Raw genomic sequence first — 24,971 nt, forward strand, 5'->3', positions numbered from 1 at the left:
TCCACTTGCAGACACAATTTTGGTGGAGCAGGGGAATTTTGTCCTCTGTTCCTTTGTAAGTCGGAAGCATTTTCCCATCTTGCTGCCCTGTCTTGTGCTTATTGTTCAGATGGCTCTAGCACATGCTATGGTCCTATTTCTTTTGTCTGCCATTCTGTGAGTTTCCAGTTTTCTACTCTATAAATAACATCACAGAGAATATCTCTGTGTATTTTGCTTTTTTTCTCCTTGTGAAATGGTCCCAGGAGCTTTTCCTTAACTCTTCACGAGAAACAGTTCACACTCAATCCCCTGTGGTCTTATAACAACTGGTCATTGAGTTGATTCTGACTCATGGCAACCCCATTGTGTTTCAGAGTAGAACTGTGCTTCATAGGGTTTTCAGTGACTTTTCAAAAGTAGATTGCCAGGCCTCTCTTCTGAGGTGCCTCTGGGTTGATTGGAGCTGCCAACTTTTCATTTAGTAGCTGAGCACTTCACCATTTGTGCAACCCAGGGACTCATGTCGTTGTTGTGAGGTGCCATCTAGTTGGTTCTGACTCTAACGATCCTACATAGAACAGAATGAAACACTGCCCGGTCCTGCGCCATCCTCATAATTGTTGTTATGCTTGAGCCCATTGTTGTAGCTACTCTTTTTCACTGACCTACTTTACCAAATATGATGTCCTTCTCCAGGGAATGATCATTACTGACAACATGTCCAAAGTATGTGAGACATAGTCTCATTATCCTTGTTTCTAAGGAGCATTCTGGTTGTACTTCTTCCAAGACAGATTTGTTCATTCTTTTGGCAGTCTATGGTATATTCAATATTCTTTGCCAGCACCACAATTCAAAGGCGTCAGTTCTTCTGTCTTCCTCATTCATTGTCGAGCTTTCGCATGCATATGAGGTGATTGAAAATACCATGGCTTGGATCAGGTGCACCTTAGTCTTCAAGGTGGTGTTTTTGCTTTTTAACACTTTAAAGAGGTCTTTCGCAGCAAATTTGCCCCATACAGTGCATTGTTTGATTTCTTGACTGCTGCTTCCATGGGTGTTGATTGTGGATACAACTAAAATGAAATCCTTGATAACTTCAGTCTTCTCTCCATTTATCATGATGTTGCTTATTGGTCCAGTTGTGAGGATTTTTGTTTTATGTTGAGGTGTAATCCATACTGAAGGCTGTGGTCTTTGATCTTCATCAGTAAGTGCTTCAAGTCCTGTTTACTTTCAGCAAACAAGGGGCTCATACGGTCCTCTAACCACAAATTAACATGTGAACATCAGGGCCTGGCAGTAGTGCTCCTCAGTGCTCACTCTCTCGGCTTTTCACTGTAAGCAGTTTTGCCTACTAATTTAGATCACATGGCCCAACTTTCTCTCCTTTTATGTAGTATTTTATTTTTTATACATTAAAAGTTCTAAATTATGAATCATTTCAAAATATAGAAAAATTCATGAAAGAATATAATAGACACCCATGTTTCTACCGAATAAGTTAAATAGGTGCTAACATAGTCCTCAAGGATGTTACTGACCCAAGCCCAAGCCATGATGTTTTCAATCACCTCATATGCATGCGAAAGCTGGACAGTGAATAAATAAAGAAGACCAAGGAAGAAGCGATGCCTTTGAATTGTGGTGTTGGCAAAGAATATTGAATATACCATGGACTGCCAAAAGAACGAACCAATCTGTCTTGGAAGAAGTACAGCCAGAGTGCTCCTTAGAAGCGAGGATGGTGAGGCTTCGTCTTACGTACTTTTGACACGCCATCATGAGGGACCTGGAGAAGGATATCTTGCTTGGTAAAGTAGAAGGTCAGCAAAAAAAAAAGGAAGCTTCTCAACAAGATGGATTGACACAGCAGCTGCAACAATGGGCTCAAACATAGCAACGATTGTGAGGATGGTGCAGGACCGGGCACCATTTCATTCTGTTGTACAAAGAGTCGCTATGAGTTATAGTTCAGGTTCCACCCCTGTTTATTCTCTCCGACGTACTCTCTCCCAATAGAGGTGTCCACTATTCTGAAGCTGGTATGTTTTGTGGAATTTGTATGTTTTTGTACATTCATACTTTTACGTATTTTATGGATACACATATATGGGCGTATATATGTGTATCCATAAAATGTAATTGCTTTGTATATTTTAAATAATTATATAATGCCCTCATATTATGTAATGAGATCCTTCTCATATTTATTTTTCAGTCACCAGTATGGTTTTGAGGTTTATGCAAGTTGATACATGTAGGTCTTGTTTGGTCCTTTTAACAGCTGTGTAGTGTCTTGTCATGGGTTGCTGTCATTAGTAGCTGCCATCAAGTCGGCCCCTGACTCATGGCAACCCCATGTGCTTCACAGTAGACCTCAGTTTATCTATTTCCTCTCTGAGAGATGGCTAGGTGGGTCCTACTTTCTTGTCATCCGAAACATTGCTGCAGTGACATCCGGGTATGCATCTCCATAGCCATGTATGCCTGAGTTTCTCCAGGTTCCACATCTGGAAGAGGACGTCATGGTCCTGGGTGAGTGCATTGTCAGCCCTATAAGTATTCTAAGCTCTTCTCCAGCATGATGACCCCACTTTGCAGTCCATGTTTTGAGCCCTGGGTGTGGACTCTCTTTCTTGGTGTGGGTTGTGCTGCCTTTGTGATAAGAGGTAGGAACCTGAGGGCAGGTGCTTCTTAGCTATACCCCCAGATTTCTAGTTGTGTAGAGGCTTGGGCCAATCTTTCCTAGAGTTTTTAAACTCTCTGTAGATGAGGGCAGAAACTCTGGTGGTGTAGTGGTTAAGTGCTACAGCTGCTAACCAAAGGGTCGGCAGTTCGAATCCACCAGGTGCTCCTTGAAAACTCTATGGAGCAGTTCTACTCTCTCCTGTAGGGTCGTTATGAGTTGAAATCGACTCTACAGCACTGGGTTTGGTTTTGGTTTGGTAGATGAGGGCAGAGAAGCGGTGCCACCAGCTGAAGGTGGAGTAGCCTTTTACTCAAGTCTTTATTTTCTCCTTACTTCATTTTTATTTATTTTTAAATTTTATTATTATTGTTTGTGAAAATATACACAGCAAAAGATACACCATTTCAACAAGTTCTACATGTACAATTCAGTGGCATTGTTTACATTCTTCAAGTCGTGTAACCATCTTGCTATCGTTTTCTAAATTATTCCACCACCAGCAACATAAACTCAGTGCCTCCTAAGCTTCTTATGGAACCTTTTGAGATGCTGTTGTCCATTTGAACCCTCATAGATAAATCAATGAAAGGTCACCAAAGTCTTGACTTAACTTTGAGGACCTGCCCTCAGCCGCAGTTCACACTGACCTGTCCTTGCCTCGCTCCCATTGTTGGCACCACGGTGCTGGTGAGAAGGCACCAGGGACCTGGCTCAGGGCCTCGCTCCTCCACCAACTTGCTGTGTAACCTGGGTAGAGCCTTCCCCCTTGCTGGACCCCAGCCTCCCTGTTGGAAGCATGAAGGGGTTGTATGGTCTCTTGGCTCTCAGCGTTGCTCACCCACTTTGGTTTTTGTCATTAGCAAAGTGGTCTCTACCTTCCTAGTCATGAACTGCTAGGTGTGAGGCTTGGAGGCTAGTGGGTTGGAGGGCCCTACCTCCTCTGTGACCTGGCTGTCTCCCGCAGGCATTAAACCAGCAGCTTCACAGAGCATCCCTTCAGTTAAATGGTCTGAGCTTTCATGGAGCTTCAGGGAACTTGCCCAGATCCCGAGGGCTTGGCAGCTGTTGTTCTGTGCTGATGGAGGGAATAGTTTTCCTTCCTTTCTAGTTACCTTCCATGTGGAAGAGCAAAGGCCACTGCTGGCCCCATGATCACAGAGTGGGGCTCTTGCAAAAGCCACAGGCACAGGAGCACTGCTTTCTTTGAGATGAGCATTTTAAGGCCCATGTAACCCCACCAAGGAAACCTGGTGGAATGGTGGTTAAGTGCTCCGTTGCTGTCTGAAAGGTCTGTGATTGGAATCTACCTGCTGCTCCACAGGAGAAAGATGTGGCAGTCTGCTTCCGTTAAGATTACAGCCTCGGAAACCATATGGGGCAGTTCTACTCTGTTGTATAGGGTTGTCATGGGTCAAAATCAACTCTGGCAACGGGTAACCCCATCTGGAGTCCCTGGGTGAGGCAATCTGTTAATGCACTCAGTTGCTAACTGAAAGGTTAGAGGTTTGAGTCCATTCAGAGGTGCCTTGGAAGACAGGCCTGCAAAAAAAAAAAAAATCAACCACTGAAAGCTCTATGGAGCACAGTTCTACTCTAACACACATGGGTCATCATGAGTCAGAATTGACTTGATGGCAATACTTAAAAAAAAAAAAAAATACTTATGTGCCTCGTAAGTGCCGGGCTCTATCCCAGAAACTTGGACAGGTAAAAATATCTCTTTGTGGAGCTTACGCTTTAGCGGAAAAAGATTAAATGAACTAATATTTGTCTACTTGCTGCCTGGAACACTGTCAAGTGGGGACTCAAATAGGGTTAGGTTTCATTTCATTTCTTTGTTGTCCAATGATAAGCACATGAGGAAATTATATCATATGTTAGAAGGTGAGGGAATTACATTGTATGTGAGAAGGTGAGGGAATTATGTCATATGTTGTAAAAAAATAAAAGTTAGAAGGTGAGGGAATTATAGCGTATGTTAGAAGGAGAGGGGATTACATCGTACGTTAGAAGGTGAGGGAATTATGTCGTATGTTAGAAGGTGAGGGAATTATGTCGTATGTTAGAAGGTGAGGGAATTATGGTGTATGTTAGAAGGTGAGGGAATTATAGCATATGTTAGCAAGAGAAGAAAAAAACGGAGGGTAGGAGTGGTTGCATTTTTAATTAGGTGAGCAGGGAAGCCTTCATTGAGAAAGTGAGAGTTGAGCAAAGACCTGAATGAGTGAAGGAGCTGTTCAGGCAGCGTTGGGGGAAGAGCATCCTGGGCAGCAGGGACAGCCTGCAGAGGCTGGGGCGGAGTGGGCCTGGTGTGTTTGAGAAGCACCAGGAGGCCTGCAGCCTAGTAGTCTAGGGAGAGGGGAAGGAGGTCCCAGAGGTGAGGGGGAGGAGGGCAGACCTTTAAGCCTCCAGGGGAGAGTAAGGACTCTGGCTTAGACTCTGTGGGAGAGGAAAGGCCGTTTTGGGGTTTTGAGTACAGACAGGTCCTCTGGCTGCTGCGTGAAGGATAGAATGAAGGGAGGCTGGTTAGGTGGCCGTTGTCCTGGACCAGGGGAGAGAGGATGCTGAGCTGAGGCAGTGGAGGTGGTGAGAAGCCAACAGATTCCATCCAGGAAAAGGGCCATTGTTAGGTTAAGGGAATGCCAACGATCTTTTCTACACTAGATTTTATTTCAGCATGGACCTGAAGTAGGTGGCATCAGGAGGGCTATAAACAACATGTTTACCTCTTTTGACAAGTTTGGGTTTGTAGTGTACACTCAGGGTGGGCTCTACCCCTTGGTGAGGGGGTAAAATAAGAAAAAGGTAAAGTGAGGGTGACTCTGAGAGGCGATTCCTGTTCTGGAGTCAAAAAGGCCGGGGCTCAAATCTGGGCTTCGGCCTTTCTCTAAGTCACCTTGGACAGGTGACTTCCCCTCTCCACCTCTGCCGCCTGCTTTATGAAGGGCACGGTCACAGCGAGGACTGAGCTCATGCTTGTCTGCGTTGCCGCCTGGCACACTTCATTTCCTTGTGCCCACACCCGCCAGCAGGTGTGTGTGAGCCGTATGCCTCACGTGTTCCTCGCATGTACGTCACATGTGCCTAGTGTGTACTGCTTAGATGAGTGCCACGTTATGAATATCTCCAGGTGGTGGACGGTCTTAGCGTGATGTTCCAGGAAATGATTTAGTGAAGAGACGTTAGTGGAGGAGGTAGGAGCTTTGGTTCTGACTTTGTCAGCTTGTGTGACCTTGGGGAAGAGGCAGGGGAAGGAAGGGGCTGCTGGTCGGTTGAACACCTCCCGGTTGCCAGGTGCTGTGCTTGGCATTTAACCGCCCCCCCAAAGGAGGGGGGTGGACAGGACCAGTGTCTCTCCAAGTTAGGGCATTTGAGTGTTGCCTTGCAGCTTTTGCTAATACCCTAGAACCACCTACACTATTGCTTACTTAATATATATTTTAAATTGACTCACCCTTTTTTCCCTTACCTTTTTTCCTTAGCCTCACCTTAGGTGATGTCTGTGAAATCATAGTCCTGAAGTGCTATTACTAGTTTTTCTAGTATTCTACACATCAAAATAAATCCATAAGTATTAAAATAAAATTTCCTTTTATACCACACCTTGGGGAGCATTGGGTGAGGGAGTTTCATGAATCCAGGAGAGTGGGCAACCTCTGGGAAGTGACTGAGATTTTCTTGGAACCTGACAGTTCAGTGGGGCTCTCTGGGAGCCATGGACCCCTGCTTGGGCTCCAGCTGTGTCCCCATCCCAGAGAATCAGGAGGGGGTTGGGAAGTGTGAATGAGCCTCAGCTCTGGCTCCAAGATAGCCAGGCCTCCAGAAGAGGTGGTACCTAGGGGCAAGGGAGAGTGTGGGCCCCTGGGGCAGGTAAAACCCCCTGTCTGAGGCTGCCTTCCTGCCTGCCCAGTTGAAGCAGGAAGGTGACTAAGTGCATCCCTTTGGGTGTCACAACTGGTAAAACGGAAACCCTGGTGGTGTAGTCTTTAAGAGCTACAGCTGCTAACCAAAAGGTTGGCAGTTCGAATCCATCAGGCATTCCTTGAAAATTCTATGGAGCAGTTCTACTCTGCCCTGTAGGGTCGCTATGAGTCGAAATCGACTCTACTGCAATGAATTTGGTTTGGTTTGGTACTGGTAAAACTGTGGTGGTCTTTGGGAGGTTATAGGTCATGGGATGATTACCACCTGAAAACTACAAATCAAGGAATCTGCTGAAGATCTGATGACAATCTGGCAGACCTATGACCACTGGAGCTCTTGGTGAGCAGGTAGAATATTATAGTTTACCCTAATTAAGATTTCACAATAAATCCCTAGTACTGTAGTTCTCCTTCTCTTCTTCCATCTCTTTTCCTTTCCCTGCTTTCTGTCTTTCTCATGACTTGCCCCATCTTTTTTGGGGGGGGAGAGGTGGTGGAAAATGTTACTTTATAGAACACTGGCTTGTATTGTCAGAAAAATTAGTACTAAATGTAAAAACCCAAACCTCATAATTTAAAAAAGGAGTACATTAAGGAATGATCCTACCCATTATGTAAGGTTTATTGGTTTTAAAATTAGACCACTGAAAGTATTCTTTAGTGAGTGCTGAAAAAAAAAGATAGGAAGTGACTCAGTGCATTCGTTTTTAAAAATGATGAGTTGGAATCGACTCAGTGGCAGTGGGTGGGCTCAGTGTTGAGAGATGGGACTTAGGACCCAGAGGCTAGAGCAGCAGGTGTGAATGGTAAGGTGATGCTGGCGAGCAGTTTCCCATTCACTGCCCCCCCTGACCGTGGGCCTGTAGGATGTTGTATGGACGTCTTACAGCTTTATGCTTATAGAACCTCTCAGCTATGTCAAGAATGTCTGAAACGGCATGTGGCCACAATCTAATGTACTGTTAGCTGGTCACAAACATATACAGTGCCCAGAAGATAGCACAGACATTCCCCACCCCTTTTCCTTTGTAATTGCTTTATAGTTCATTCATAGTTAGCCTTGGAGGAGTGTCTAGGACCTACCCTTCTGCCTCTCTTTATTCCTCTTCACTTGTCGTTCGTCTTTGTCTTTTCTCTGACTTCCTCATCCTCCAAGGACATAGCCCTATCCTAGACATTTACCATATTCTTGGTAATCATTTTGGAAATTCATTTGAGAAGACCCAGGTGGTTGAGGGTCTACAGAGTGGAGTACCTACAAGGCAGACCAACCTTTTTCTTGCTTATTCTTATACCAAAAAACCAAACCAAACCCTTTGCCGTCAAGTCAGTTCTGACTCATAGTGACCCTATTCTCATACACACACACTATACATTGCTGTTCTACATTGCTGAGCTAACAAAATCTCCATCCCATTATCTACTTGCCAGTGACCTGCTTACCACTGGAGGTGTGGAGGGCAAGGAGAAGAACAGGGCGAGGGATAAGAAGAGTTGGTCTGGTCACGGTGAGCACAGAGAGAGTGCTGGGTCTGGTTGCTTAACCTGGGGTCTTCTGTCCTCCGATTATGATGGTTTTGTCTTTCTTGGGATTGATTCTTGATTGTTTGTTGGGGATTCCTGCGTCAACAGAGAATTGAGGTTTTGAAAGCGGGAGGAAGGTTAATCTGTGCCATTTACCCTGTTCCCATTATAGGCAAGGACATAAAACATGGTGGAAACATGGCAAAGCTGAAGAGAATGAATTGGCAAGTGTGTGAGATTGTGTAACAATCTCCCTGTTCTCCTTCTCCTTTCCCTTCCCCCGTTGCTCCCTTCAGCTGCCCCTCAGACGAAATGGGTTCCTGAACTCTTTGCGACCTTGGTCTTCTTTGGATTTGCTTGAGTTCGTTCATAGCCTCCCTGCAGTGTAATTTTGAGATCTGAAACCAACCAGTACCCTGAGGCAGTCTGGCTGGCTTTGAGTAGAGTAGGGTCTCCCATCACCTCCGTGCTCCAAGTGTCTGAGGACTACCAGCAGCAGAGTCACTTGGATGGCTTTTAAATGAAGATTCTTGTGTCTCACCCTAGACCTATGGAATCAGAATACCTGGGATCAAGGCCCAGGCTTCTGCATTTTATACAAGGCCTGTGCACACTGAGGAGCCCTGGCGGTGCAGTGGTTAAGAGCTCGGCTGCTAACCAAAAGGTCGGCAGTTTGAATCCACCGGCTGCTTCTTGGAAATCCTATGGGTCGGTTCTACTGTGTCCTATAGAGTCGCTATGAGCCGGAATTGACTTGATGGCAAAGGATTTTTTTTTTTTTTTTTTTTTGTGCACACTGAAATTGGAGAAGTTTCAGTCTGAAACTACCCTGCTGGTAACACAAGATACTGTTGGCATTGTTCAGCCCTCAGTAATCTGCCACCCACTGAGCCTTTTCCACAGCCACCTCTTCTAACTTGCTTGTGTTAGATTTCCTCTTTGGCCCACCCTGGTCATGTCAAGGCCTTGGTTAACTGGGAAACAGCCCATCTCTGCTAAAGCGTTGAGAATCTGGCAGAGCCTTCAGCACATTAATTGCCGGACTGGTTATCTGGAAATGCTGATGGTGTGGGAAGTGGTGAGGTGGAGATGAGGTAGGGAAGGAGCCCTACGTGGTGTTTTGTAATGGTCAGACACCCTGCAGTGAGGTGAAGGGAGGGGCTGTAGCTTTTGAACTGTTAGTAAAGTGGGTCATGAGCATGGGTATTGGAAATTACTTTGGAAATTAGATGGGCCAGCTTCTTTTTTTCCTTTTCAGCTACTTGTGGACTACTGCTGGACAAAATTAAATTGTATCTAGGACATCTTGCAGATGTGATAAAAGTCACATTAGGAGGGACCCAACCTGTGGATTCGTTGTTTTCCTTTCTTGTAAATATTGTGCATGAAATATAATTTTTAATTTTTCCATTTAAAACTAACAAAGCTAGAGCAGTTTTTACTTACCCTGGGAGATCTTTGTTTTCAAAGTGAGTTGAAAAGTTATTGGAGGGGGAGGTGTATCTTGTTATCTAGTGCTGCTATAACAGAAATCCCACAAGTGAGTGGCTTTAACAAACATAAATTTATTTTCTCATAGTTTAGAAGGCTACAATTCTGAATTCAGGATTCCAGTTCTAGGGGAAGGCTTATATCTCAAAGGAAACTGAATTAAAACACACGCTATACTAATACTGTCTCATTAACATAACAAAGAAAACTCTTTCCCAAATGGGATTATAACCACAGGAATAGTGGGTAGGATTTACAACACATGGTTTTGGGGGGACACAATTCAATCCATAACAGGAAGCAACATACAGCCCCTAATAACTGATGATATATTTAGGACTTGATAGTGATTTAAAAAAAAAAAAAAATCACTAGCTCTGTTGCTCTACCTATTAATTGGCCATCTGTCCCTAGTCCAGGAAAACTTCATTTAAGGAAACACCTTTAATATAATTTCAGACATTAAATTAAAAAACAGAGCATAGTTTGTTCTGAAGCAGCCTGCAGATTGGATACAAAATTTATTAGACAGCAGCTCCTACTGACAAAGTGAGGTATTGCAGCCGAGCTCTAGTGGACATTTTAACCAGTAGGTTAGAAGTGAAAAGAAGGCCCATGTTCCTGAAGGTTTAGAGTAAGTCTCATGTGAAAGAAATTCCAGTCCTTTGGTTAAGGGCCAGGATGGAGATGGAGAAGCATGTGACACACCCAAGGGGAGGTCCTTGGCTTAGGAGGGAGTGGTATTTTCAGGTACTCCCAGGAGCAGGTTCTGCAGGGCCATTACTTTGTGTACTGGAGCAGGTGACTTTATCTTTGCCTTCTTCTCTGTGAGTTTATCTTTGCCCATTTGTTCATTCATTCATTCATGCAATAAGCGTTTGCTGACCCTCCAGTACATGTGTAACATTTTGCTGAGAGCTGGATATGTAGCTGTGATGGAGACAAACAAGGCCCCTGCCTTCATGGTGCCTTACAGGCTGATGGGGGCTGGGCAGAGACAAACAGTAAATGGCTAAACACTTAAAAATACAACATGTTAGGTGGTGATTATTGTAATGGAGAAAATAAACCTGGTAATAGAATAGCCAGGACTGGCTGTGTATGTTGGGGGTGGGCGGGTGGAGGCAAGTGGTAGCTACGTTTTTGATCATGGACGGTCTTACTGAGGAGGGGCCATTTGAACTGACATCTGAGTGATTAGGAGACCCAGGCACATGGATATTCTGGGGGAGAGCATTGACAGCATTCTGGGCCCGAGGGAACAGGTAGTGCAAAGGCCCTGAGGTGTAAAAGTGTTAGGCATGTTTATGGAATTGACAATCTTTGGGTAGATTTCTCCCCTATATGGGAATGTACCTTTACATTCATAGTGCGGGCCAATGAGAAAACAAGTTGTGTTCCAGGAAACCAGTTTTCCTCCAACCCCTGTTGGTTGGAGCTGATTACTAATCTTACTCAGATTCGAAATGTGTTTGTGGGAGCTGGCCAGCCTCGCAGAGGAGAGCTGATCTCAATCATGCGGCCTACGTTTGTGGGGCCACCTGCTCTGTCCCTACCTGCAGCCCTCAGAGCAAATTATTCTGTCCTGAGGAATGCTGTAGGCTGGGGGGTAATGGGGACCTGTCTCTGCTCCACAAAATGTGAAGAACGTCTTCGGGAACGTGCCAAGTACTTGTTAGCTCTCTGGAAGATCTGCCCTGCTACTTGAACTCAAAGAGGCGTCTCCTCCTCATTCCTCCCCTAGTGGCCTACCAGTCTGGAGGTTGTCCTTGTCGTTAGCTGCTGTTGAGTCAACTCTGACTCATGGTGCCCTCACGTATAACAGAACAAAACGTTGCCCAATCCTGTGCCATCTTCATGATTGTTGGTATCTTCGAATCCATTGTTGCATCTGCTGTGTCAGTCCTTCTCATGGAGGCTTTCTCTTGTTTTCACTGGCCCTCTACTTCACCAAACATGATATATTTTACGAGCGATTGATCTTTCCTAACGATGTGCCCAAGGAGCTTCTAAGGAACATTTGTATTGTATTTCTTTTAAGACCGATTTGTTTGTTCTTCTGGCAGCCCACCGTATGTTCAATATTCTTTGCCGACACCAGGCTGAAGAAAAAGGGATGTTATTTCCAATTTTGATGGCAGATATTCCTACTCAGTGACTTTTTCCGATGCATTAAGGCCTCTTCAATTTAAAATGTGTGAGGTTTCCCAGTAGCTGAAGTTTTCTAAGCTCTGAGTTGGAAGGGGTTATCAACAAAATCCCAGGACTTGTGTTTAATTGACCCAAGGGCTTGGATTGTTTTAATTACTTAAGGAGCATGGTTTGCAAATACTTACTCTCTGCTAAGTATGAAGAGAGTGAAGGAACCTTGTTGGGCACTGGGCAGTCATAGCAGAGGTGGGATCTGGGGTTTGGGTTGAGTACCAGGGGGAGGATTGGGAACCACCTTCCACCGTAGCCAGAACATTGCAGAGCCAGCAGCTCTGATGATCGCCGTACAGCATCTTAGTTAGGACTGATGATTATAAAGTGTGTTATCTTCTCAAATTTAAGAGTTCTTGTATCAGGAAGTCATCCTAACAGTATTGGATGGCATGATAATACTGTCAGCTCTCCTTTACTGAGCTCCTACTGCATTCTCTGTGAGACAGACACCGTGATTCTTTCCCATTTTATAGAGGAGGAAACTGTATTTAGAGACTAAGTATGTTGCCAGGTGACTAAGTGGTAGAGCTAACATCTGAACGCAGAACTCTCCACCCCAATCAATGCCTGTGCTTCTCATAACGTGCCACTCTGCCTCTTGTGTCTCAGGGGGCACTGACTCCCCATCCCTGGAGGGATTCCAGCCGAAACTGGATGACCACAGAGCTGGGGTGATGCACACATGGGAGGTTGCACTTACAGACTCACTAGTAGGCATTGCCAGTGATGGCCCACTTCCCTGCTGAACCCATGGGTTGCTTTAGAATCTTCCTCCCTAGTTCTCTGGGCAGACCCTCAGGGCAAGTTGGAGCCTATTTGCTGTTCCTGCAGAATAGGGTCGCTATGAGTTGGAATCAACTTGACGGCAACGGGTTGGTTGGTTGGTTTGCGGTACATTGATTCTAGCATTTAGTGGGGTACTCCAGCAATGTAAGATCCGGGTTGGTTTCCCAGGGCCTTGTGCTGCCACTCTTCCATCCAACAACTCTTTTAGGGACAGTCGGTAGCCGAGCATGGGGCGGGAACGTTGGCTGGTCCTTGTCCTCAGCCATCCTGCGCATTGCTGGCTGAGGCTGGAGGACTCCTGATATGCAAGCAGGCCTTGGTGTTTCTTGGAAACCTAGCACCTCCCTGTGCTCAGGGCCAGCCCTCGCCACCTCCCTTCTTGGCTCCAAAATCATGGCCATGGTCTGCCTCCCAGTGGGAAATGCCAAGTGATAAATGGATTTTCTCCACCAAGTTGGTATTGAGCTAAGGGCTTGGCATGGCCTTTAGTCCCCAGTGGATGTCTAGAGGAACAGTGGCCTGGCTCTTCAAGCCTGTCTGTGCCGGTGAGCGTGGGGCCGGCTGGAAAGATGCCTGCTCCTGGCTGACACCCAGCTCTGCCATTACTGATTGCTTTGGCCTCCCTGCATCTGAAGTGTTGAGAATATGCTGGGTACAGTGGAATATGAGGCAAGCTCCCTTCTTCCCCAAGAAACTGGGCCTTTCAAAAGAGCTGAGTCTTTCCAAAGTCTCTTATGTTACATAGCACTCTCTCAATTACTTAAATACTTTATTTTGAAAAACATAGTACTGTTTAAGGACTCCTTAGCCTGCAACAACAACTTTGGTCACTATTGAGTTTGGGTGCTTTGGAAGTCACCTGACAGAATTAATCAATAATAAAAGGAAACAAAGAAACTCAACACGGATTTAGTTATTACTCCTGGTGGGGGTCTGACCTCCTAAGTATGGAATATTTTTATATACAAGCCTTTTAAAGATCACTAATAAAAAGAAGATTGTAAATGGTTACAAATATACGTAACCAAGTACCTTAATGATATGAAATGGGTTCTTGTGGCTTGGGGTAACATTTCCAATGACAGCATCCTCCGTGAGTTCACAAGAGCCGTATCAAAAACATGGTACATGGATGGTGCGGACGATGTGCTCAGGCTGACTCAACCCTGATAAAGAGCTTATAAAGGCTTTCATGTAGGGAGTGGGACAAATAGTATGTTATGATTAATAGTCTTTAAAAAAATTTAAATATGTGACTATAAATTCATTAATTATCCTTACGGATAGTTATTTGACTATTTTTACTACATCCCTGAAAATGACATATTCAAGTTGGCACAAACCATTGTTTCAGATTTGCTCATTGTCCAATTGCCAGGAATATGGGGGTCACCTCACATTCCTGATTTTCTAGGTTATGTGGTGTCATAGGCTGGGTTCTCTAGAGCAGCAAAGCCAGTGAAGTGTATAAATGTATATAGAGAGATTTATATCGAGGAAACGGCTCATGCAATTGTAGAGGCTGGAACATCCCAAGTCTGTGGTTCAGGATAGAGGCTTCTCTTGGTTCATGTAGCCACAGGGGCTGGAGAACCCAAGATTGGTAGGTCGGAGAGCCGGGCTCCCACTCTCAGGCTGTGAAGATCGACCAATGCCAGTGCCTGCAAAGAAGCTGGTAGCTCAAGTCCCACGAGCTGGAGGTCAGACGAACAGGAGGCAGCCACAGGATCCAGAATGAGCAAAAAAGCCAGAATGTCTGCTTATATTTGGATGTAGGCTACACCTTCAAGTAAAATCCCTTTCAGCTGTTTGGCTACTCGCAGCAGATTCAATCATGGGAGTGATCACATATAAACACTGAGAAACACAGCCCGGCCATGCTGACACACAATCTTAACCATCACATGTGAAGCTTCCGGTAGCTCTTACAATAGGGGATTTGGAAGGGAGAAGGAAAGGACAGGGCAGTGACATTTTCTGTCCCCATCCTCCTCTTTTTCTCAGCCTCCAGCGTTCTTGCCTCTCTGCCCCCTGCCAGGCACCAGACCCTGGACTGGGCTGGGGACTTCTGAGTGTGCCAGACCCTGGCCCTGCCCTAAGGGTGCTCATGGCCTACAAACCTGTCTTTGGTATGGGTGACATGCAGGTTTTGATTCACCCTTGCAGTATCTGTGCTTTGCTTCTTGCTGCATAAAGTATATTCCATGGTGCATATTAATTTATCTATAAGTAGATTTATTATATGAAATATTAATTTGAGTAGGCTTCACCGTACAGCATTTGGAACGATCTTCTGAGTACAGTTTGCTCTAATAAATCTATTAATGCTGATGGGATGTAATTGTTAATTGTCTCCTGTGAAGCTTCCAGTGAGGCAGGGTGAGGGAATAAGCTGGCTGCTGATTTCTCTCTACCACCTCTAGCTCGGATGTGGCAGGCCCTGCTCTGTGTGTGTGTGTTTGTTCATATCCATTCTTTTTCTTCTTCAGTGAATACAGAGGCTGCCATTTCTGTGAGAACCCTCTCTCAGCTCCCAGCTTCTTGTCAGATTCCAGCTTCCAGTTGTGGTTTGGAGGTATAAGGAGGCTCAGAGGGAAAGGCTGGCTTCTGAGTGAAGGCTGGCCTGTGAGGAGAGGGGATTCAGGGGTCCAAGGAGAGGAAAGGGTGCAGGATGCTAACAGGAATAACTGCAGGTGGTTTCCATGTTTGTCCCAGACAGTCCTCACAGCAGCTGCAGGAGGCAGGTATTATCATTCCTGTATTACACATGAAGAGACTGAGGCTCAGAGAAGTTTAGTAACTTGCCCAAATTCTAGTTCACTTAGTTTAGCAAACTTATATTGATGGCCTGTCGCGTGGTTAGGTGCTGGGCTCGGGGATGGGGAGTCACAGCCTCTGGCCTCAGCAGCTCCCCACTCGGCGGATACAGAAGCAAAGACCTGACTGACTACCCTGAGACAGGGTGGGTGAAGCCTCTGTGTGGTACAGGGCGCAGAAGAGGCTGTGGGAAGGTGGGGGGGTGGGGGCGTCTTAGCAAGGTTGGAAGACTGAATAGGAGTTTACCAAGCAGATGGGGCTCGGAGTGGGGGTGGATAGAGATGGGAGAGGGAGTTCCAGAGAGTGGGGAGAACAGCCCCAAATACAGGAGGACCTGGAACATCAAGGTGTGGCCTGCAGTGAGGGGAGGGCTGCCTGGTTAAGTCCTGCCCCAGCACAAGAGGAGGGCAGGAGAGATAGCCAGAGGCACTAGTGCAGGGTCTGTAAGTCCTGCTAGGGAGTGTGGACTGCAGCCGAGGGTGCTGAGGAACCATTGGAGGTTATGAAGCCAAGGAGAGAAAGAGATGGGTTTGTGTATTTGAGAGGCACCATGGGTGCTGGTGTGGAGCAGGGGTTGAAGGGTGCGGGAGGCAAGAGGTAGGGAAGCCTGCCAGGGCTGACGATGCGCATGCATCCAGAAAGTCACAGGTTGCACAGAAGCAGAGGCAAGAGGGATGGAGAGTGAAAGACGTGTAGGAGGGGAAAGACATAATTTGGTGTTTGTGTTGCGAAATAGCCGGAACTGGTCTGAATTCCTCATCTCAGGTTAAGAGGGCACAAAAAAGAAAAAAAGTCAAAGTAAAAAAAAAAAGCAGTCAGGAAAAGGTTAAGGAGAAAAGTACATTAGAAGAGAAATGTCAATAAAATTTTAAAAGGCTTTTTTAAGGAGATGGGAGCCCCTGGGTAGCACAAATGGCTAAGCATATGGCTACTAACTGAAAAGTTGGGGCTCAAATCCACCCAGAGGTACCTCAGAAGAAAGGCCTGACAGCCTGCTTCCAAAAAGGTCACAGCCCATTGAAAACCCTATGGAGCACAGTTCTACTCTGAAACATATGGGGTCGCTGTGAATTGGAATCAACTCAATGGCAACTGGTTTGGGTTTTAGTTTTATAAGGAGATGAAGGACTCAAAGAGTTACATAGAACAAGTTAGGGAATGATAAGGATTAAAGTGGAATAAAACCTGTGTTATGCAGATGACACACCTTGACTGCTGAAAGTGAAGAGGACTTGAAGCACTTACTAATGAAGATCAAAGACTTCAATATGGATTGTTCCTCAACATAAAGAAAACAAAAGTCCTCACAACTGGACCAATAAGCAACATCATGATAAATGGAGGAAAGATTGAAGTTGTCAAGGATTTCATTTTACTTGGACCAACAATCAAAGCCCATGGAAGCAGTGGCCAAGAAATCAAACGACGTATTGCATTGGACAAATCTGCTGCAAAAGACCTCTCTCAAGTGTTAAAAAGCAAATATGTCACTTTGAGGACTAAGGTGTGACTGACCCAAGCCATGGTATTTTCAGTCGCCTCATATGCATGCAAAAGCTGGACAATGAATAGGGAAGACTGAAGAAGAATTGACGTCTTTGAATTATGGTGTTGACAAAGAATATTGAATATACCATAGACTGCCATAAGAATGAACAAATATATCCTGGAAGAAGTACAGCCAGAATTCTCTCTAGAAGCAAGGATGGCAAGACCTCATCTCACAAACTTCGGATATGTTATCAGGAAGAACCAGTCCCTGGAGAAAGACATCATGCGAAAAAGAGGAAGACCCATGACGAGGTGGATTGACACAGTGGCTGCAACAATGGGCTTAAGCATAACAATGATTATGAAGATGGTGCAGGACTGGGCAGTGTTTCATTCTGTTGTATATGGTCGCTATGAGTGAGAACTGACTCGACAGCATCTAACAACAAGAACTACAAGGTGGAATAAAAGTTTTTCTAAGTTTAGTAGTGGTGTAGAAATTTAAGTAGACCTAAGGAAAAAGCAAACAAGTAAATTGGGGGGGGAAAAATGGCTTTCTGGCCCAAAGTAGAACCAAAAGTAGGAAAGAGCAGGTAGGTTGGTTTACCACCATTCCAGGTGATTTTTCTAGCCATCTGATGGCAGAAGGTTCTGGAGGTGCAGGGAAATAAATGCAGGCTGGGGGATTGACACTGTAGATGGGGACATGAAGGAACCTGGGCAGGGGGAAAGGAAAGAGTGGAGGATAAATGGTCAGACAGAACCTCCCTGTTTTAGAGCTTCTTGGGCACTGCCACGTCTGTTTTTTCAACTATTGGGCCACTGACAGCATAAACAAACCACCTGGGGGGTTCACGTGGAGTCACCTTCCTTCCCTGTTAGCATCCTGTCCAGGTAGGTCTTGGCTTGGGAGTTGGCAGAGGTTGCACTTGAGGTGGGTGAGCTGGGCAGAAGCTGCAGCAGTTGGCAGCCTCATGGGCTCGTCCTGCCCCTTTAACTACCAGGGAAGGGGGAGTTTAAAGGGGGTCCTCAGCAGGACTCTCATCAATTGTGAAGGAGAAGGAGGAACAGATACCCAGGCTTCTGATTTGGACCACATTTATGGAATGCCTCTCTTGTGTAGCAGGGTGTTCTAGATGTTTGGAGTGGGGGGGGACATGTGGCAACAGAGAAAACTTGCAAGGCATATGTGAGCAGAATGCATGGTAATTTGGTATACCTTATGAGGCTGGGGCTGCATGTGTGATGGGCTTGTAATCTTCTGGGGAATGCCTGATGATGAAAACCAGCTAATTAGGGTCCTATTAGCAGTCTTGTCAACTCTAATCACTGGTCTGCTCTGATGTCTTCTTCCTTCAGGGCTGCTGGTAAGGAACTTGGATGCACTTACAGTAGAAAGAACTTGGGTCTTGGAATCTGAAGACCAGGGTTCAAGTTCAGGCTCTGCCACTTATTAGCTACCTGACTTTGCACAGGTGTAAACTCTTTGGAGCCCTGGTGGCACAGTGGTTAAGAGGTTGGCTGCTAACCAAAAGGCTGGTAGTTCGAATCCACCAACTGCTCCTCGGAAACCCTATGGGATAGTTCTTCCCTGTCCTATAGGGTTGCTATGTGTTGGAATTGACTAGACAGGAACAGGTTAACTTCTCTGAGCATCTGTTTTCTCATTTGTAATTTGGAAGCTACAATAATGATATCTGCCTCTCTTAAGTCCCAAGATTGTCAGGGGGATCAGTGAATATTTGTAAGAGTGTTTCATAAGCTTCAGAGTTCTGCTCAGCGGCTGGTGACATCTCAATACTCTAAGTGCTTTGAGGAAAGCCACAGTGCCTGATTATTTCTTATACTTCCCACAGCACCTCTGAAGTGTCTGGGACACCTAGACGTGCTGATGGAATCAATGAATGAATTTGCTGAGGCACTAAGCATTGTCCAGTTTCCATTTTCCAGTGTCCAGAGTCTCTCATTGTTCACAGTCTCGGACAAGGGAGTGGAGTTGGACCACCTGGCCTGCCTGTGGAATAGGTAATGGGCCACCTGGAGGCGGCAGTTCCCGGAGCAGTGTCAGACATGTGGAAGGATTCCAAATTTCAGGGCCAGACACTTTAACATGGTTTCCAGGTACTGAGCACAAAGCTGCCTTCAGGATGGTCCAGCTTGAGGTTCAGGAGCAGAAAGCAGACTGGGGGCTGTTTCCATTCCCTGTCCTCCCTCTGACTGCCCCTCCACCAGACACCCCTCTACACGTGCCTGCACCCCCTCATGCACACGCCATCCCTGTCCCCATTTCCATGGTCAGCCTCTGTGCTGTCTGCTCTGACTCCCCGCTCCTCACTTTCATAACTCTCAGTTGGAGCCCCCACCCTCATCCCCTGCTGTGGACCTTGGAGGCTTCTGTTTGTTTATCCTTTCACAGGCTCAGGTGTGTGTTGGTGTGTCCAGAGTTCCAGGCCAGAACCATTTTCTCACTCCGTGACTTTCTCCCGCCCTGTTGCAGGTCATCTTCCATGATGTCGCCGTGCTGACGGACAAGCTCTTCCCTGTTGTGGAGGCCATGCAGAAGCATTTCAGTGCTGGGTCAGGGACCTACTACAGTGACTCCATCTTCTTCCTCTCAGTGGCCATGCATCAGATCATGCCCAAAGGTAACCTGGGGCTCACTCCCCTGGCTCCAGCACTACCATTGCCCTGTGTCAGAGAGAAGAGCTCCACTATACCACAAGAGGGAGGATAAGGGAGCCCCCAAAGCGCTTTGCATAACAGAGCTTCTTGCACGAAGAGTCACAGGCAGGGCCTGGCCTGTGCAGCTTCTGGGGCCCATTCAGCAGGATGCAGAGCGAGTTGTGTAGTGTGGTGTCCTGGACTCAGGGGATCTGGCTCAGTCTTGACTCTGTCCCTGGCACACACCCCTCTGGCAGGTTGGACTAGATGATCCCTCTATCCAAATCTGTGATCCCATTCTTTCTAATTTGAACCTGTACTTATCAAATGTTAAAGTATTAAATCTGTGTGTGAGCGGTACAAATTATGACTGAGTAGGACTTGCTTTTGAAACTGATGTATAATTAGAAGTGTTTTTTGGGTTCCTGTACCTCCAGGGAAGAAGAGATGTGACTGTCCAGGCTGTGGGAAGCCCAGCTTGTATGGGAGTGTTGGAGATGGGCAGGTTTCATTCATGAGGTGTCCCACGCTTCTTGGTTCTCTTCTGAATGGCCCTTGACGGGTTCTGGAGCCTTGGATGTTGCCCAGTTTCTGACCACAGTGAACCTTGAACTGAGACAATTGGGGGTGAGGAGAGGAGTCCCCAGGTCTTGGGAGCAGCTACCTGAGCCGTGGCTGGTTGAGTTTCCAGGAGTCGCCAGACCAGGCAGGAACTGATCACCCAGGAGACAGCCAGGCCATCTGGCGGAGGCCTCCTCTTCCAGCTCATCAGTCCAGAAGGAAAAGAGGAATCATCAGGAGCCACCACTGTTTGAGGTGACCTGGTGAATCAGGAGTTGAAGTTGATGGTCATTTCCGGTTGTCAGGTTTCCACAGGGAAAAACCACACCCATTCATTTTGGTGAGAACGTTGTCTCCACAAGGCAAGTCCCTGTACCCTGGAGGCCTCCGTATGTTCTGCTGGTAGTAAGGCAAGGGTTCAGGGGGCTTTGTTGAACTCGGGTCTGAAGGAGACAGGAGATGAGCTCACCAAAAGGATGTAGGGAGAAGAACTAGCCTTTATGATTCTTTATAGTGAACCAGGCTGAGCTCCGTCCTTCATCCAGTGCTCCCACCAGCCCTAGAAGGTTGCAGTTGAGAACTGACTGAGTTATTAAGTGGCTTCCCAGTCATTTCAGTGGCAGAGCTGGGATTCGAACACAGGTCTCTGACTTGGAGGCCTACTTCTCCAAATAGTGGTTTTTTCTATCCCCCTCAGGTGGCCTGTATGTGACCTCTCTGGGCAGGCCCAGTGCAGATTCTGTAGGCCATTCAGACTTAGGATGGTGTGGTTCCTTCCCTCCTAGACTCTAAGGGGAGACAGACGTAGGTGCTGGTACCAGCTCTGCCACCGACCACTTATGTGCCTTTGAGTGAGCCACTTTACCTGTCTTGGCCTCAGTGAGTGGCTTCAGAGTGCATTCTGAGGAATCCAGGCTTGTGGGAATCCCCCTGGTGGTTTCTGTACTTGAGGTAAGACAGAGTCTGCTCTTAGCTCACCTCTCTTTCCTGCGCTGACTCCTAGCAGCCCATTTTGATCTGTTCACTATGTCAGGTTTTGGAGCAGGATTCTGTTTGGTCTCAGGGTTCAATAGCTAAACAAATTTGAAATGACTCGATGAGATGGCCTTAAGGGCCTGACTGGGGTCCCTGGGTGGTCCAAATGGTTAACATGCTCTCTCAGCTTCTAACCAAAAGACTGGTGGTTCAAGTTTACTGAGAGGTGCCTCAGAATAAAAGCTAGTGATCTACTTAAAAAAATCAGTCATTGAACACCCCATGGAGCGCAGTTCTACTCTGACACACATGGGGCCTCCATGAGTCGAGGTTGAGTTGATGGCAATTTAAGGGCCTGCCTGTTCTTGTCCAGTATGCACATTGGCCTTGAGTACCACGTGGTATTAGGGAACCTGCCAAAGGACAGCGGGAGATTGGGGAGATGGCAGTAGTTAGGAGCTCCCAGGATGCCTTCCCTCCAGCTCTCTGGACAGAGAAAAGAGTTACACCAAGACTGCGCTCTGGCCCTCTGATGGTCCCTGCCCAGCAGCCTGGCCTTGCTTAGTGTGGCAATGTCCTCAGAGAAGAGGCGTTGGCCAGAGGTTTGCTGTCCTTGCGGGAGGTGGATGAGATCATCGGTTTCTCTGCACATGTGGTCCACGGCCCTCTGCTGGGGCTGTCCCCTGAGGTGGGGAAGGACTTGTTGTAGATGTGCCTCAGGCAGACGCAGACACTAAGTCTTTTCTTGGACTCCTTAGGCAAACGATTACGTGCTCCCAGAGGTCCACTTCCTAAGAAGGGAGCTATTACTCGTTCCTAACATCAGATGGTTGTGATACCAAGTGAGCCATCCTCCAGCGTCCTGTGGAGCCTGGGATGTGATCTGCTGAGAACGCTGGCTGCCACACATACTTGGCAGTGCTGCAAAGTTCCCACTGGGCAGATAGTTTGCAATTCCTACAATTCTCAGAAGAACTATTTGTTTTCAGGCATCATGAGGGCTGTCTTGAGTTTGTCATCGTTTTATACTGCTGTGTGTTTTTGTGTTCATTTTTTTTAATTGTAGAATTTACTGTTGCTGTGTGCTTCGATTGATGATTTTGTTCTTATGAAATGGCTGCATTCCTGCTATTTTGATTATTTTGTTTCTTTCTGGGAGTTCTTTTTTCTCCTAGAAAGTGAGAATGGGGATGTGGTTGGGCCATGAGCCTGAGGCCTCACCCTGGAGGGCTGGCCCTGAAAGCTCAGCTCCTGAGTTCTGCGCCAGGAGGCCCCGTTTAGTGGTTGCCTCCGAAATCCAGGTTATTTCTCTGTGTCTAAACCTCTCCTTCCCTTCTTCTTCCGTAGCATACGGGTCACGCTTCCACACCTAAACTACTTCTAAAATATATTTACTTTTTTCTATTTTAAAGGTAATATTCACAAAAGAATATCTAAAAAGTATATTAGAGAAAGAAAAAAATGGTATTCCTTTATTACTGTATGAACATCACTGTTAATTCTTTGAGTATCTTCTTCTTGTCTTTTTCCAACACATAGTTTTAAAAAAAAAATTAGGTAACAAAGTACGAAATGGAACTTTCATTTCAACTGAAAAATGAAGGAAATGCTACAGGTAAGACCGTGTCATGACTTTTTCAGTTAATGTCACACATGGCCATGTCCCACTTGATTATGTTGTTAGCTGCTGTTGAGTTGGCTCCCAGCTCATGGCGACCCCATGCACAGTGGAACGAAATGCCGCTGGGCCCTACCAGCCATCACCATGACCGGTTGTGGACTGGACGGTTGTGATCCATAGGGCTTTCATGGGCTGGGTTTTGGAAGTAGGTCACCAGACCTTTTTTTCCTAGGCTCTCTTAGTCTGGAAGCTCAACTGAAACCTGTTCAGCATCATAGCAACATGCTACAAGATTAAAGATCATTGGCAAGTGGCTGTTCTTACCAAACAGTAGTAGAGAGCGAGGCACTGAGAAGTTGGACCATGTCATGTCTCTGAGCTCCAGGGAGAGCTGGGCCTCCCACCGGGTTTCTGGTCCCTCAGCCACGCTCGTTCTGATGTCCAGACCCCAATTCCTGGTTTCTTAACCCTGCCCAGCCCCTTGAACTTACAAAACCTGGCCCCTCACTGCAGCCTCCACAGTAGCCCTGGCTGGGATAGGCTGGGGGTGTTTTGTCCTGGCTCTTCCACGTCTGCAGAGTGAGTGCCTCGGGAGGAATGAAGGGCCCCTGCCAAGTGGACGGTGCTGGCTTTGATTTTGGTAGAGCTTGTTTTTCTTTCCGCTGCTTGTTTGCCAAGTCATGTGTGGCCAGCGGGCTGATCCTGTCACTCACACTTGCCTGCCTGTGTGCCCTTCCACAGACACACAGCCACTCTCCCTTCTCACTCACACCCACAGGCCTTTTATCTCCTCCTGTTGATGGTGTGAGGTTTGTCGCCATCAGAAGCTCCTTATGCAATGGAAAAGAAAACATTTTTACCCAACTGGAGCTAGAAGGAGTGAAGAGCAGCTCCCAGGGACTGCCAGTTCCCCTTGTGTGTCACACGGCTGCAAGGATTGTATAAGCCTCCCTTCCGGAGGCTGAGCTACGATGAGTGGTCTGTGGTTGCGGTGGGATTCTCCCTGGGCAGGGAAGCCAGGTGCCCAGATGGTCAGCAGTGCTTTAGGCTGCCCAGAGGCTCCCTGTGGACTTTCTTCTCACACGCACCCCTGGAATGCTCTCCTGTCCTGTGGTCACCCTTTGTCAGTAGACAGCTGTTGCCAGGCGTTGTTGTTTGCATGGCACGATGCTGGACACTCTGGGCATCTCAGAGATGCTCTGCCAGGTTGCTGATTTCATGGGTCCATGTCGGTGGGGCGGCTGGGGTGCAGTAAGAAACAGTCCACATGTCCAGCCATTAGGGCACAACATCATAAAAGCCACAAGGGAGAGCCTCCCAGTGCTGAGGGTTTCAAAAGAGGACGAGTCACAGGCATTTGGCAGGAAGGAGGGAGGCTTCAAGGAGGAGGTGATACTTGAGGTGGACTTTGAAGATGGGTAAAGTTTCATCGTGTAGAAACAGGAGTAGTGAGTAGTTTAGACAGAGCAGTGAGCAAAGACGGGCTGTCGGGGAAAGTTGTGGTATGTGTCTGGGAAATAGCAGGCTGCCTATCTTGATGCACGCATTAGGGCATGTGTTGGGGAGCAGAGAGAGAGAAGACGGGTGAGAGGCTGTGTGCTGTGGAGGTTTGGATGCCAGGCTGAGGGGTCGCCACTGAACGCAGGAGACAGGCCTCTGTGGATGTTTTCGACGGGGACCTGTGCTTTAGGAAAGCTGGTGTGTCTGAATGGTTGGCAGGGGGAGACGTCGGAGTCAACTGGTACATCTTTACTGAGTGTCGGCTGGACTGGGCATTCTGGGTAGGCTGTGGGAGACCCAGAGGTGGACTCCCTGGCCTCAGTCAGCGGGTCATATAAATATAGTTATATCTAGATAGATTGATAAAGTTATATATATAGATATAAGTAGTCTTAGTCACCTAGTGCTGCTATAACAGAAATACCACAAGTGGATGGCTTTAGCAAAGAGAAATTTATTTTCTCAGTCTAGTAGACTAGAAGTCCAAATTTAGGGTGTCAGCTCCAGGGGAAGGCATTCTGTATCGGCTCCGGAAGAAGACCCTTATCAATCTTCCCCTGGACTAGAAGCTTCTCCGTGCAAGAACCCTGGGTCCAAAGGCCACGCTCTGCTCCTGGCACTGCTTTCTTGGTGGTATGAGGTCCCCAACTGCTCTGCTTGCTTCCCTTTCCTTTTATCTCTTGTAGGATAAAAGGTGGTGCAGGCCACACTCCCTTTGCATTGGGTCAGAGATGTAACCTGG

At 46.8% G+C, this 24,971-nt stretch overlaps 1 protein-coding gene across 2 annotated transcripts in view; it reads left to right on the forward strand.

Moving 5' to 3' along the window:
- The window catches only part of XXYLT1 (xyloside xylosyltransferase 1), a 240,075-nt gene that overhangs the window by 19,773 nt on the left and 195,331 nt on the right, over nucleotides 1-24,971 (forward strand). For both annotated transcript variants that reach the window (XM_064269978.1, XM_064270033.1), the window contains exon 2: nucleotides 19,409-19,556. In XM_064269978.1, coding sequence (XP_064126048.1) covers nucleotides 19,409-19,556 — 148 coding nt within the window. The remainder of the gene's footprint in view (nucleotides 1-19,408; nucleotides 19,557-24,971) is intronic.

This window comes from Loxodonta africana, chromosome 1 (assembly GCF_030014295.1).
Source record: "Loxodonta africana isolate mLoxAfr1 chromosome 1, mLoxAfr1.hap2, whole genome shotgun sequence".
In the NCBI taxonomy this organism is placed as follows: Eukaryota; Metazoa; Chordata; class Mammalia; order Proboscidea; family Elephantidae; genus Loxodonta; species Loxodonta africana.